A 14,937-nucleotide genomic window follows, 5' to 3' on the forward strand; every position below is an offset into this window, starting at 1 on the left:
CCCTCTTTTCCTATTATCAATAAAGTTGATAATTTCACTGCACTGATATGAGTGTCAAGCTACCCAACATTTCTAAATCTCAAGAATGATTTGCCCATACAATTATTTACTTCTCATGGCTCTTATTTTCAAATTCTATCTTTCTTTCTCTTCTCTCTGTTATGTTCAGCAGGGGCTTGTTTCTTTCCTAAAACTTTCTGCTGGAAGTTGTCTTCTTTTAGCTCCAACCCTGGCATTAAAAAATGAAGAGACTTCAGAGTGACATCGGTGGGACTGGCGGAGTATGGACCTCTGAAAAGCCACCACTCCATACAAGCATTCATAACACTGGTAAAATTGTTAAAATCAACCTTCTCATAACTCTGGAAATTAACCAAAGGCTTGTAAAAATCTGATGTACATTTATTCAAGAGAAATAGATGAATTTCAATTAGAACAGTGAGCTTTGTAAGGTTTTTACTTGCCTTATTCCCATGTCCCAGCTCTGAAGTAGCCTTGAAAGCCAACAGCTTTCTAATTATCGTGAAAATCCGGCAGCCCAGCAGCCACTGGAGGGGGCAGAACAGATTTAGAAGCTCACCAAAATCTGCATTCCTGTCTTTATGGGAGCTGTCTGGCAGCTCCCTGAAAAGCCCCATTCACATTACTTTGACCTGACTCACACCTTGCTCTTGTGCAAAAAGCCTTATAGCCCCAGGGATGTTTGTCAAAAACAATCAGCAGCAATTATTTAATATCACAGGTTTCTGAGGTAGTGGTAACAGTTGGAAAATTAGAAGCTAACCAAAAAAGTTAAAAGTTAAAGCTGGGGGATAAGGTGTCCACAGAGGTCTTTGCAAAGGCCTGACGTATTCCTGGGGGTCGAGACAGCCACATACATGCACAAGGCTGTGCACATGCCCAAGAGAGACCAGATAAGGCCTTAAGTTCTCACCTCTGGCTGACCCTGAAGTTCTGCACAGCAGGAAGTGAAGACTTCCAGGAAGCAGAGCTGTAAAGTGTGTGTCTGAGCATTGAAGGTATGCCCCAATACATGCACAAAGGCTCTCAGTGAAGGCTGGGAGACTACTGGTTCCAAGCATATAAGAAAATCTCTGTTCACTCATTAACTGACCACTAAGCTAGCAGAGCAGAAACTTCCATGACTTCACACAACAAAGAATATAGAGGCTATAGAATTAGTTCAGTGATGTCACAAAGGGAAAACAGTAACAATAACAAATCTTAGGGAGGTAGGGAAGGTGATCTGATTTTCAGAGTTTCCACATTATATTATTTAAAATGCAAGAGATATAGGTATAGCTTTATGATATAGATATATCATGCAAACAGTAATAAAAAGAAGAGTTGAAGTAGCTAAACTAATAGCAAAATAGATTTCAAGACAAAAAGGACACTTTATAATGATAATAGGATCAATCCATCTGGAAGATCTAACAATTATAAACATATATGCACCTAACAACAAATATATGAAGCAAAAACTGGCCAAACTGAAGGGAGAAATAAACGATTCAACTGTAATAGTTGGAGACTTCAATGCCCAACTTTCAATAACAGAGAAAACAATTATATGGAAGATCAAAAGGAAACAGAAGACTTGAACGATACTATCAACCATCTAGATTTAAAAGATATCTTTAGAACAGCCCATCTAACAACAGCAGAATGCATATTCTTTTCAAGTGTACATGGAACATTCTCCAGGCCATAAAACAAGTTTCCATAAATTTCAAAAGGTTGAAATCACACAAAGTATATTCTCCAACCAAAATGGAATTAAATTCAAAATTAATAACAAAAAGAAACTTGGAAAATTCACAAATTTATGGAAATTAAAGATCACACACATAAACAACCGATGGGTCAAAGAAGAAATCACAAGAGAAATAAAAAAATATTTTGAGGTAAATGAAGAAAACACAACCTACCAAAATGTATGAGATGCAACTAAAGCAATGCTTAGAGGTAAATTTATACTTGTAAATACCTATACAAAAAAGTTAAAAGATCTGAACTCAGTTAACATAAACTTCCACCTTAAAAAATTAGCAAAAGAAGAGCAAACTAAACTCAAGCAAGCAAGGAAGGAAAGAAAAAAGACTAGAGCAGAAATAAATTAGAGAAGATATAAACAAAGAGAAAATAAACAAACCCAAAAGTTGGTTATATGAAAAGATCAGCAAAGTTGACAAACCTTTAGGTAGGTGGACCAAGAAAAAAAGGGAGAAAATTCAAATTACTAAACTCACAAAAGAAAGAGAATACATTACTACTCACCTTACTGAAATAAAAAGAATTATAAGGGAATACTATGAACAACTGAATGCCAAAAAATTAGAGAACCAAGATAAGAAGGACAAATTTATAGGAAGATACAAACTACTGGGACTGATTTAAGAAGAAGTAGAAAAGTTCAATAGACCTATAACAAGTAAAGAGATTGAATTAATAATTTTTAAAAAACAGAAAAACAAAAACCAAAAAAACAAAAACTTCCCATAAAGAAAAGCACAGAGCAAGATGGCTTCACTGGTAAATTCTGCCCAACATTTAAAGAGGAATTAACACCAATTCTTCACAAACTCTTCTAAAACTCATTCTATGGGACCAGTATCATCCTCAAACAAAAACCAGACAAAGATATCAAAAGGAAACTACAGACCATGATCCCTTAGAAATACAGATGCAAAAATCCTCAAAAGAACACTAGCAAGCCAAATCTAGCAACATAAAAAGGACCCCACATCATAATCAAGAATGTAAGGTTGTGCACTGTTGGTGGGAATGTAAATTGATACAGCCACTATGGAGAACAGTATGGAGGTTCCTTAAAAAACTAAAAATAGAACTACCATATGACCCACTACTAGTAGGTAGCAATCCCACTACTGGGCATATACCCTGAGAAAACCATAATTCAAAAAGAGTCATGTACCACAATGTTCATTGCAGCTCTATTTACAATAGCCAGGACATGGAAGCAATGCAAGTGTCCACCGACAGATGAATGGATAAAGAAGATGTGGCACATATATACAATGGAATATTACTCAGCCATAAAAAGAAACGAAATTGAGTTATTTGTAGTGAGGTGGATAGACCTAGAGACTTTCATACAGAGTGAGGTAAGTCAGAAAGAGAAAAACAAATACTGTATGCTAGCACATATATATGGAATCTAAAATTTAAAAAAAAAAAATGGTTCTGAAGAACCTAGGAGCAGGACAGGAATAAAGACGCAGACGTAGAGAATGGACTTGAGGACACGGGGTGGGGGAAGGGTAAGCTGGGATGAAGTGAGAGTGGCGTGGACATATATACACTACCAAATGTAAAATAGTTAGATAGTGGGAAGCAGCCACATAGCACAGAGAGATCAGCTCGGTGCTCTGTGTCCACCTAGAGGGGTGCGATAGGGAGGGTGGGAGGGAGATGCAAGAGGGAGGAGATATGGGAATATATGTTTATGTATAGCTGATTCACTTTGTTATACAGCAGAAACTAACACACCATTGTAAAGCAATTATATTCCAATAAAGATGTTCAAAAAAAAAAAAGAATGCAAGGTAGGTTCAACATGTAAAAGTCAATGAAATATATTAATAAAGGACAAAAATCACAGACACAGTAAAACCACTCAACAAAATCCAACAGCATTCATGAGAAAAGCACTCAATAAACTAGGAACAGAAGGAACTGCTTTCACCAAAACCCCCCAAGCTTACATTATAATTAATGTGGTAAGACTGAATGGTTTCCCCCTAAGATCAAGAACAAGTCAAGGAAGTCCACTGCTGCCACTTTTATTCAAGATTGTACTGGAAATTCTAGCCAGAACAACTGCGTAAGAAAAAGAAATAAAAGTCATCCAGATTGGAAAGGAAGGTATAAAACTGTACCTATTTGCAGATGACATGATCTTCTAAATATGAAAAATGCTAAGGTATCTACAAAAAACTATTAGAGCTAAGAAATGAGTTCTGCAAGGTTGCAGGTTACATGATTTTTATAGAAATATCAAATTTATTTCTATACATTAGCAATTAAGAATCAGCAAATAAAATAAAGAAAATTTCATTTGTGATAACATCAAAAAGAAAAAAACACTTAGGAATAAATTTAACAAAAGAAGTGTAAGCCTTGTATACTTTTGAATAGTTTTCAGTATGTAAAACATCATTGAAAGAAATTAAAGATTTAATAAGTGAAAAACTATCCCATGTTTATGGTTTGGAAGATTCAATGACAATACAGCCCAAATTGATCTAAAGGTTAAACACAATCCATATCTGAGGCTCCTTTTTCTTCTGGGGTGGCAGAAATGGATAAGCTGATCCTCATAATAATATGGAAATGCAAGGGACCCAGAATAGTCAAAAAACTTTGGGAGAAGGAAAAGCAAAGTTGGAAGACTCACTCTTCCTAATTTCAAAATTTACCACAAAGTTACAGAAATCTAGACAGTGTGGTACTGGCATAAAGATAGACATATAGATCAATGGATCAGAATTCAGTGTCCAGAAATAAACATATACATCTATGGTCAACTGATTTTCAAAAAGCGTGCCAAGACAATTCAATAGGGAGAGAACCATCTTTTCAACATTAATGAAGGTGATGAGACAACTGCATATCCACATGCAAAATCATGAAGTTTGACACCTATATCACACCATATACAAAAATTAACTAAAAATGGATCATAAATGAAAGAGCTAAAACTATAAAACTCTTGGAAGAAAACAAGTGCAAATCTTTGTGATTTTGGATTAGCCAATGGTTTCTTAGGTATGACACCAACAGCACCAGCAACCAAAGAAAAATAGATAAATTAGACTTCATCAAATTTAGAAACCTCTGTGTTTCAAATAACAGCACCAAGAAAGTGAAAAGACAACCTACAAATGGGAGAAAATACTTACAAATCAAATATGTGATAAAAAACTGGTATCTAGAATATATAAACTATCAAGTCAACAATACAAAGACAATCCAGTTTTTAAATGGGCAAAGGATTTGAATAGACATTTCTCCAAAGAAGATACACAGATGGTCATATAAGCCCACGAAAACACATTAGCATCATTAGTCACTAGGAAAATGCAAATTGAAACCACAATGAGGGGGATGGGGAGATGAAAAGAAAAAAAAAGGACTACATGAGGTAATGAATGCTAATTAACCTAGTTGTGGTCATCATTTCACAGTGTATATTTATATGAAACCATCACATTGTACACCTTAAATATATAGAATTTTTGTCAACTATACCTTAATAAAGCTGAAAAAGATTTTTTAACAAACTGACAATGAGATACTACTTCACACCCATAAGGATGACTATAATTACAAATACAGATAACAACTGCTGGTGAGACCATGGAGCCTCACACACTGCTGGTAGGAGTGTAAAATTGTGCAGTCACTTTGGAAAAAAGTTTGACAGTTACGCAAAAGGTTAAATACAGACTGACTACATGAACCAGCAATTCCATTCCTAGATGTATATTCAAGAGAATTGAAAACATATGTCCACACAAAAACCTGTACACAAATATTCACAGCAGCATTATTTATAAGAGTTAAAAAGTAGAAACACCCCAAATGTCCATCAACAAATGGGTAAATAAAATGTGGTATATCCATACAATGGAATACTGTTCAGCTGTAAAAAGGACTGAAGTCCTGATACATGCTACAGAAGTGGTCCCCAAGCTTTTTGGCACCAGGGACCGGTTTCGTGGAAGACAATTTTTCCACGGACGGGGGTAGGTGGTTCAGGCGGTAATGAAAGCGATGGGGAGCGGCAGATGAAGTTTTGCTCACTCACCCGCCGCTCACCTCCTGCTGTGCGGCCCAGTGCCTAACAGGCCACGGACCACTACTAGTCTGCAGCCCAGGGGTTGGGGACCCCTGTGCTACAGCATGGGTGAACCTTGAAAACATTATGCCAAGTCAAAGAAGCCAGATACAAAAAGCCACTTATTATATGAATCCATTTATATGAAATGTCCAGAATAGGAAAATTCATAGAGACAGAATGTAGATTAGTTGTTGCTAGGAGCTAGGGGGGAGAGGGAAGGGGAAGTGACTGCCAATAAGTATAGGATTTCTTCTGGGGGGCGGTGAAAATGTTCTGGAATAGCGGTGATGGTTGCATAATTTTGAGACTGTCCAAGAAATTGTTGAATTGTACACTAAAAGAGGTAAATTTTATTGCATTTGAATATATCAATATAAAAAACAGTGAAGAAACTTTGCCACTCTGACATTTATCCCTAAATCTCACTAGTTTACTCCAAATCCTAGGCCACCCACACAAAAAATTTTTTTCTTATCATTACAGTAAAATTTCCAAACAGACTTCATGTATTTAGAACGTATAGAAATTAATCATCTTTCCTGTGCATTCACAGTTCCACAATGCTATAAAATTATTTCTGAGTATAAGTTCAAATACTGTCTCCTCTGTCAATAGGCATTTTTCTACCTGTTCAGATAACATCTACTGATCTTTGACCATCTGTGTTCTCTAAGATTTACTGCTATTTATCAATATAAATTTTATGTTGACAAACTACTCAAGTACTTACAATTAAGAATATCCACAAGTGGTCTACTTTAGGACCCATTAATCTTTATTATTATCTATGAATTTCTTGTATTTTCATAAACAGTGAGTTGGGATTTACATGAAGGGAATAATGTTGCCAGTAGTTTCAAATGACAGTGACAACTTCCCCCATTTAATGCAGAACAATTTAACCTTGCTTCCCAGCAGGCAAGGAAAGAAGGGGTTCCCCTGACAACGGAAGAGCTGAGAGTGAAAGTACAGTCCTTGAATTTCTTCTGTTGCCCACAGTGAGGCACCGTCTATATTTGTCAGATAAATGTGGAAGACAGTTACCAATGGAATACCATTTTCTTTCAAATCCAAGAAGTTTGCTCTGAATAATTCAGAAAAGGACATCTCAAACACAGTTATACACCATTAGAGCTAATACATTTTGAAATATTTAGTTTAGCAATTTCATAGTGTATTCTAAGGAACACTAGTTCCGTGAGATGATCCACAAAAAAATGTTGTAAGAAATCTATTAACCCACTGTTTTCCAAAAATGGGTAGCCACGGAATCTTTGTTCTCCATGGCACCTATTAAAATCCCAAAGAACTTGTGACCTACCAACACCTTGTGGAAAATCCTAAGTTGGTCAAATAATCCATTTGATAAAAGATGAAACTGCTCTCTCTCTCTGTCTCCCCAAATTTAGCTGATTCGCCCAAGGTCACCCAGCCAGTCCCTAACTTCTAGTGCTCTTTCTGGGCTGCCACACTCCCTCACCAGAGGAACCTTTTCTAAATGGCAATTTAATCAGATTGGACTTCCTCATAAACAGCAAGATTAGTCATTTAATGTTAGTTATGTTTGAAAGCTTTCCCACAAAAGGGTTGACCTGAAAGAGGTTAGTATTATATGTCTCTCCTTTCAAGTTGCTATTTCAAGGTTGGTTTTACCTGGAGTGAGAGGAAATTTCTGTCTATCTAGAACAGTTCAATCTTGAAGATATTTCAGTATTTCTCACCACAGCACCCTTTCTGTGCTCAGTATTTTTAGCTCATTGTTTTCTGTTTTGGCAGCCGAGAAGCTGCAGTTTGTAATTTTACCTCCAGCTTCATATTTCTTCTTAAAAGTGAATACAATGTCCTGTTTATAATAATAAAATCACTAGTTGGCAGAACGACATTAAATGGAAAAAAAAAAAAAAAAAAGAAAGCAATTGGAAAATTTAGAGCAAGCAATTTTATATGCCAAGTTTCACATTTGTAATGGTCCGGTGGAGGTCACTGGGCTTCCTTTTTATTGAGGGAATAGTAAAGAAATAGATATCTACAAGTTCTCCTGTGAAAAACTATAGGAACCGCCTCCCCTTCAAGGAAGCTCATAGTTTTACTGAAAAGTGACATGATCCAAACTTCCACAATACTACTAAAATATAAAAATCAGTTTAGGGTGGTATTTTCCCCCTCTAATAATTTAGGTTTTCATTTTCCACTTTAATTGAGCTTTTAAGCTTTGTTTCCAGTTTAGTAACAAAGGAAACAAAACAATATGAATGAAATTGAAAATAATTGGAGCCAGTCTCAGAAATAACCTTGGGGTTTCTTGGACTTCTGGTGCAATCCCCTTTAAGCAGTTTCCTTGGATATATTCTCTTCCTGAACCCCAAAGGCTTGCAGTATCGGCGCTGCATGTTTTTTTTTTTTGTTTTTTTTTTTTAAACCTCAGATGCCCTGCTAAGGAGAGCTGCAGGTTAGGCCATGCAAGCAGCAATTCTCCAGAGACTGGAGCCGAAGGTCCAGAAAAATAGTGCTCGCAATCAGAAGGGCCAGATTGTTGCCCCTAGGAGTTCACACTAGCCTTGCTTCTTGAAAATTGCTAACCAACCATTTTTCTTTTCAAAATAAACACTATTTCTCTCAACTTCAGTTTGCAAAATATTACCCCAATTCCACTGGACTAAAAAACTGGAATTTTACTGACATAATTGGATTATGAGGTTTAAAGATTGATGGAACTTTTGTGTTCCAAATATAATCGTTGAAATACCAAACCTAAACGGGTATGTAGAAGTCCTTACGTAGCTAGAGCCAGGGTAACACTGTAGGCTCCACGGCAGGGTGGCCCAGCAGAGGGGGTCAAGAAGCCATCAAAACCATAGGAGTTGTGAGAGCCCTGTTACAATAGGATTTGGGAGTCTTAGGGGAACATACCACCCTTTCTGCAGCCACAGCCTATCGCTAAACTGAGAACTACTTCAGTCACTCTAGTTCCCCCTATGCCTGCTCATTTCTCAGATCTCAGCTCAAGCACCAATGACGCTGGCAGTTTGTTCATATGAATGTTACAGCACTTGCCATCCTCTGCTGTAATTTATCTGAGTATAAATCTGCCTCCCTGAGGAACAGTAAACTCATGGAGAACAAGGGCTGGGCCTTACTTGTCTTTGTATTTCCAGTGATTAACTGAGCACTTGGCATATATTATATATACACATATATATTATACAGAGAGATATATAAATAATATATGTAAATAAAGTATATAGGAGAGAAGGGAGGAAAAGGAAAAAAGTTTTATTTAGGAGTTCCCAGAATACATATTATTTATTTATAGCATATGTTTTTTAGTGTGTGTTAGGACTCATTTCTAGTTCTTTTGACATTCCTAGAAAAATTAATATTGATAAAACCTCTTTGAAGGCACTGGACCTCTGAGCAGAAGAAATCACAGTATTACAAACTCTTGTACCAAGTATCTCTCTCCTCCATTACAATTCCATATTTGACTATTGCTTAAAACATTATATTCATGCTCCTCTGCTGTAAGACTGAGCGTTCCGCAAGAACAGAGACCACATCTATTTTTGTTCACTGGTGAATTTCTACTGCCCATGGATGGTGTTCCATAAATTTGTTGATTGAAAAATGAAATAAATCTATTAAAAGACCAGTCAAAGAGAAGGAAAAGGTAATCAGATCCAAACACTTCAGCATACTAAGTACTTCTCTATTTTTTATTGTAAAAAGAAATTAACCATGAATTAACCCTGGCACCCTCACAAGGTGTGTGGATCAGGTGGTAAGTGAGGTGTACCTCAAGTGAGAAGAGAGTCAGTGTTCCAGAACACAAAAGGCAATGAATGATACTGGCACTTCTGTTGGTTCCTATACTTTCAGCCAACTGTGAACAATAGGTATTTACGCATGTCCAGTACCATGGATTTATGAAAATTATCTAGTTTTAGCTAAATTAATCCTTACAAAATAGGCAAGTCGCTAAAAAAGATTATTGCAAAGATCCACAGATTGAAGATAATATTGAACTAATAATAGTAATACCACTAATACCATGAAAATAGCAAAGTTGACATTTCTTGTGCTCCTAACATGAATTCATCAGCCACACTATGATTTCAAAACAATGACTGTTGGGGCTTCCCTGGTGGCGCAGTGGTTGAGAGTCTGCCTGCCAATGCAGGGGACACGGGTTCGAGCCCTGGTCTGGGAAGATCCCACACGCCCCGGAGCAACTAGGCCCGTGAGCCACAACTACTGAGCCTGCGCGTCTGGAGCCTGTGCTCCGCAACAAGAGAGGCCACGATAGTGAGAGGCCCGCGCACCGCGATGAAGAGTGGCCCCCGCTTGCCGCAACTAGAGAAAGCCCTCGCACAGAAACGAAGACCCAACACAGCCAAAAATAAATAAATAAATAAATAAATAAATATAAATAAAGGAATTCCTTAAAAAAAAAAAACCAAAAACCAATGACTGTCAATCATATGGTCCATAGCAGATACTTAGAAAAAACTAAACACACTTAATCTGTCCCTTCAAGGTAAAAGTGATGTTTTAACAACGATTAAAAAAAAAGAAAAAAAAAAGTTATTGCATTTTGAAAGCAAAATAAAACAAGAAACTCAAGTTTTTAATATAAAATTCTAAAAATGGATGTTTTGAAATGTTTCCATTGTTATGCAATTTGGGGACCTAAAATGACCTAATCTTATAAACTACAAATCTGCTCATATCTATACACTTAAATTTTCTAACAGAGTTTTATAACCAGTTTTTAAAGATGCCAATTGAAGAATAATCGAAGATTATGAAATCATTTAAAAAAATCTAAAAATGCAGCACCTTTCAATTAGTCCACAAGAACTGACGGACATCATGAAAGATGGAAGTTTATTAGCTGGATTTCAAAATGAATCTGAATATAATCAGTGAACAGGGTTGAAAAATAAGTATTATGATTTAGTAAGTTGAGCTCACTTCTTCTTAAGATATAAGATATCTTTTTCAGTTATGATAACCATTAAAACCAAAACTAAGTATCAAAATATATAAAACTTACAACCGGACCTCTGTATTTCCACACTGCAAGTTGTTAAAGCAAAATAAAAAAATAAAGAATATTCAATCACATTGCTTTCACCAAAAGTAGGATTAACAATATGAACAGTTTCTATACCTTTTTAAAGTAAAATAAAAATATATTAAAATTTATTTCTTTCTCATTTTTCCACTTTTATGTATATTAATAGCATATATAATAAATTAGTAAAGTAGTAAGTACACTTGTAATTTTAAAATAAAGGCACATATGTTACAGGGAATGCATGTTCAACAAAGTTTAGAGATTACTACTTTAGGCATCAGGAAGCAGTTGAAAGATTTTAAGCCAAAGGAGTAAAAAGAAAAAGAAGAAAAAAAGAATAAGATTTGAATTTTAGAAAAATAATTCTAGAGGATAATGGGCAGGTAAAAAGTTTCTGGAAGTTAAAGTGATTAAAAAAAAAAAAAATTCCCTGTTACTGTACTAATAGCAGAGAGCATCCCACAAGCTCCCTGTATCTGTGGATCCTCTTGCAGGACACATAGGTATATTTTAACAGAAGACTTCTGCAGAGCAAGACCTCCTAGTCTGTGGTCTAACTCAGAAGGCAATGGGGGCCAAAGAAAAAGGCAAGGCGGGGCCATGAGAGGGGAACTGAGCGATACTGGCTTCTAGGACTATTGGCATGCCTTATTATTATTCATCTGCAGGCTAGGAGTCAGGCTAGGAAAGACTGAGCACCTCTCTCTTCTGATATTTCCATTTATAATTTTTTAAAGTTATAGAAGTTTTTTTTTTAAACAATTTGAATAACAGAGTAATTTATAAAATGAAACGTAAAATATTGCCTCCCTATAAGTGAAGTGATAGGCACTTCACTGAAGTCCACGCACAATAATCACTGTCGGCAGTTCAATGCATTTCCTTCCAGAACTGTTTTTTTTGCAAATATACTTTTATGTGTACATGTATATATATGTACATACACATTTATATCGTTTTTATATTATTTGACTTTATAAAAAACTAGGCTCATATCCATACTGTTCTGAAACTTGCTACTTTCACTTCGCAATATATGATGGCCATCATCCTTACATGATGGCAATATATGATGGCCATCCTTTTAGGAAGTCCACCTGGAAATGGTTCCTTTTTTGCAGCTGCACGGAATGTTATCTTATTGATATGACATAGGTTATTCAACCATTCCTTTAATGATGGACATCAGCAGTGTCACTTTTATAATAAAGCAGCAACGAACATTCTTTACGTACATCCTAAAACACTTCTTTGAGGAGGATGGACTCCTGTAAATAGAGTTTTTAGGTGAAAGGGTAAGTAGGTTTAAAATGTTAATAGCTACTGCAGAAGGGCTATACTAACTTACACTTCAAACAACAAAATTCAGCCATCCATTCTAACTTTCTTTTCTTATTAAAAAATTTTAAATAGATTCCTAGATTTAGGAAAAGATCTCAGAAAACAAGTCCCTCAATTTATATATGAGAAAGTGAAGGTTCAGAGAGAGTAAGATTATGGACTCAACATCTCAAAACCCCTGACAAGATGACTGACCAGGAGTTCTCTGAACAGTGGTTACTGCTGAAAGCCAGGAAGGCAACTTGAGTTAACTGACTTCAAATATAATGTGTGTTCCATCAGAGTTACTAACAAGCAGGAAAGGGAACTGTCAACTCCTTTTCCTTGCCTACCCGCGGCAAGAAAAGAAAAGAAGTACACTCCTAAAAGATACAAAAGCAAGAGGGAGCCGGAAAGGAGGTTTCTCAAACTAGGTGGAGTAATGGGCACCAAGAGCTTAAGGTATCATAAGTTCAGCTGCATGAAGTGAGCAAGTGTGGCGGAAAAGACTCTGACACGGGATGACCTTAGCAAAAAACCTTCCACAGCCTCAGTGGGTTGTGTGAAAAGTTTCTTGGTTCTAAATATCTCCATGTGGCATCCAAAATGAATGCCAGTACTGAAACCAAATTCTGAAGAGAAATATCAGAAAAGAACTAACATCCCACAATGAAGAAACATCTTCAAAGAAGATGTTGTTAAAAAAATACCACAAAAGTACTTTCCAACAAATTCCAGACCTAAAAGTAAAGCTTTAAAATGAAGCTCCAAGCACAGAAGTCTTGAATCCTTTGCTCTGTGCCTGAAGAGGCCCATTTAAAGGAAGGCATTTCTAACCAGATAACACTGTCTTTATTTGACCAGACCTATGGGGCATAGCAATGAGAAAAGAAGGTGGCAGCTACACCTTTTGAAATTATAACAGCATGGTCTAGAAGAAAAGTCAGCACACTTCTTCTATAAAGGGCCAGAGAGCAAATATCTTAGGCTTTGCAGGCCATATGGCCTCTGTTGCAACTATTCAACTCTGCTCTTGTAGTGCAAAAAAATAGCCATAGACAATATATAACCAAATAAGCATGGCTGTGTTCCAATGCAACTTCATGAATGCTGAAATTTGAATTTTATATAATTTTCATGAAAAATTATTGTTTTGATTTTTTTCAACCATTTAAAAATATGAAAGCCAGTCTTAGCTCACAGGCTGTACATAAACAGTCAGTGGGCTAAATTTAGCTTGGAGGTCATCATTGGCCAACCTCTGGTACAGAGCACTTAGTTCCCAATTGTACGGAACTTTAATGTTGGTGGAAAGATGGGAATATCTGAGGCCAGCTCCTAGGAGAGTTAAGTTAGAAGGCAGAAAGATAGAAACATGATATTCTTTTTTTTTTTTTTTTGATTTGACACATTTATTTTTTGAAATGATTACCAGAAGAAGGATACTTTTACATCCATCACCTCACAGTTACCTTTATTTTTTTCACACACACACACACACACACACACACACACACACACACACACACACTGTATTTTATTTTTACAAGAGATAAATAAACTGACACCAAGCATTGTAAATGGATGACCACAACAAAAGCAACAATGATTGCAATTCCGGAACACGAAATACACTCATACTAAGAAACATGATGTTCTTAAAGAGTTTCAGATATTTACCTTAAATCTCTTCTCTTGCTGAATTCCTCTGGCGGAATTGTCCAAGGCAGGCCTTGAGGGAGACATTCTAAAACTTCTGAAGAGAAATCAGAGAAATCCACTCCATACTCTGTTAGTATCCCTTCTGTTTCAGGCTCGATTTCACCAGCCTGCCCAAGACTCTTAGCCAGCTGCCTGTGGACAGGACAGAGAGGAATAAGCGTGTTAGTGAGTAATGAAACATAGGCGACCCATTCCTCTCTAAAAGCGAGGGTAGTAGGAAAGTCTTCGAAACCTCCTGCCCCTCCCCAAGAAGGAACACCATCACCAGTGAACAGGGGGGACCAAGCAGAAGAGATGAGGATACTCTTGTCCTGTTAACGCCATGACTACAGCCTAATTTTACCTTTCCTCAGGAATTCTGACCCAGGGAGTAGGGCCAGACAGCCCTTCTTAGGACTCTGGCAGGTGTTCTTCATGGAGAATTAAAAGCTTTTGTCAATTATTTCTCTTGTAAACACCTTTAGAGACAATTCTGATCAACCCAGTTTGCTGTTAAATCATTAGTTTCACAGTGCCTATACCTTACGTCACGCTTACTAGCTTAGATCTCATGTTTTTATTTATTTCACAATTCTACTAATTTTTCCCTTAATGTTTTAAAATATTTTATCTGAACACAAAGGTAATATATGTTCACTCTAGAGAAGTTAGAAAAGAAAGAAATATACCAAGAAGAAAATTTAAATTATCTTTAATCCAGTCACCCAGCAAACGACCATTCGCATTTTAGGGTATTGGTCCATTAAAAGTAAGATTGCATTTAATAGGACAGTCTTGATGCTATGAGTAGGATTCCATCTTTTAGAGGGCTGATCTCACTCTTTTATCTGTGGGACATCTACACATATATCAAAATTGATAATTCTCGATTCTTCTAAGTATTGGCATGCCACATACAGACCACAAGTCTAAAGTTAAGTGCTGAATATAGATAGTCAATAAGGAAACACGA

The 14,937-nt window shown here is 36.4% G+C and overlaps 1 protein-coding gene across 5 annotated transcripts in view; it reads right to left on the reverse strand.

The window, feature by feature from the left end:
• DIS3L2 (DIS3 like 3'-5' exoribonuclease 2) overlaps positions 1–14,937 on the reverse strand; it is a 370,836-nt gene that overhangs the window by 169,077 nt on the left and 186,822 nt on the right. For all 5 annotated transcript variants that reach the window (XR_014245636.1, XM_082395568.1, XM_082395569.1 and 2 more), the window contains exon 9: positions 13,944–14,117. Coding sequence is in view for 4 of the 5 variants with exons in the window: in XM_082395568.1 (XP_082251694.1) it covers positions 13,944–14,117 (174 nt within the window). In the remaining variant the exon portion in view is untranslated. The remainder of the gene's footprint in view (positions 1–13,943; positions 14,118–14,937) is intronic.

This window comes from Balaenoptera borealis, assembly GCF_965194805.1.
Source record: "Balaenoptera borealis genome assembly, chromosome: 6".
Lineage (NCBI taxonomy): Eukaryota > Metazoa > Chordata > Mammalia > Artiodactyla > Balaenopteridae > Balaenoptera > Balaenoptera borealis.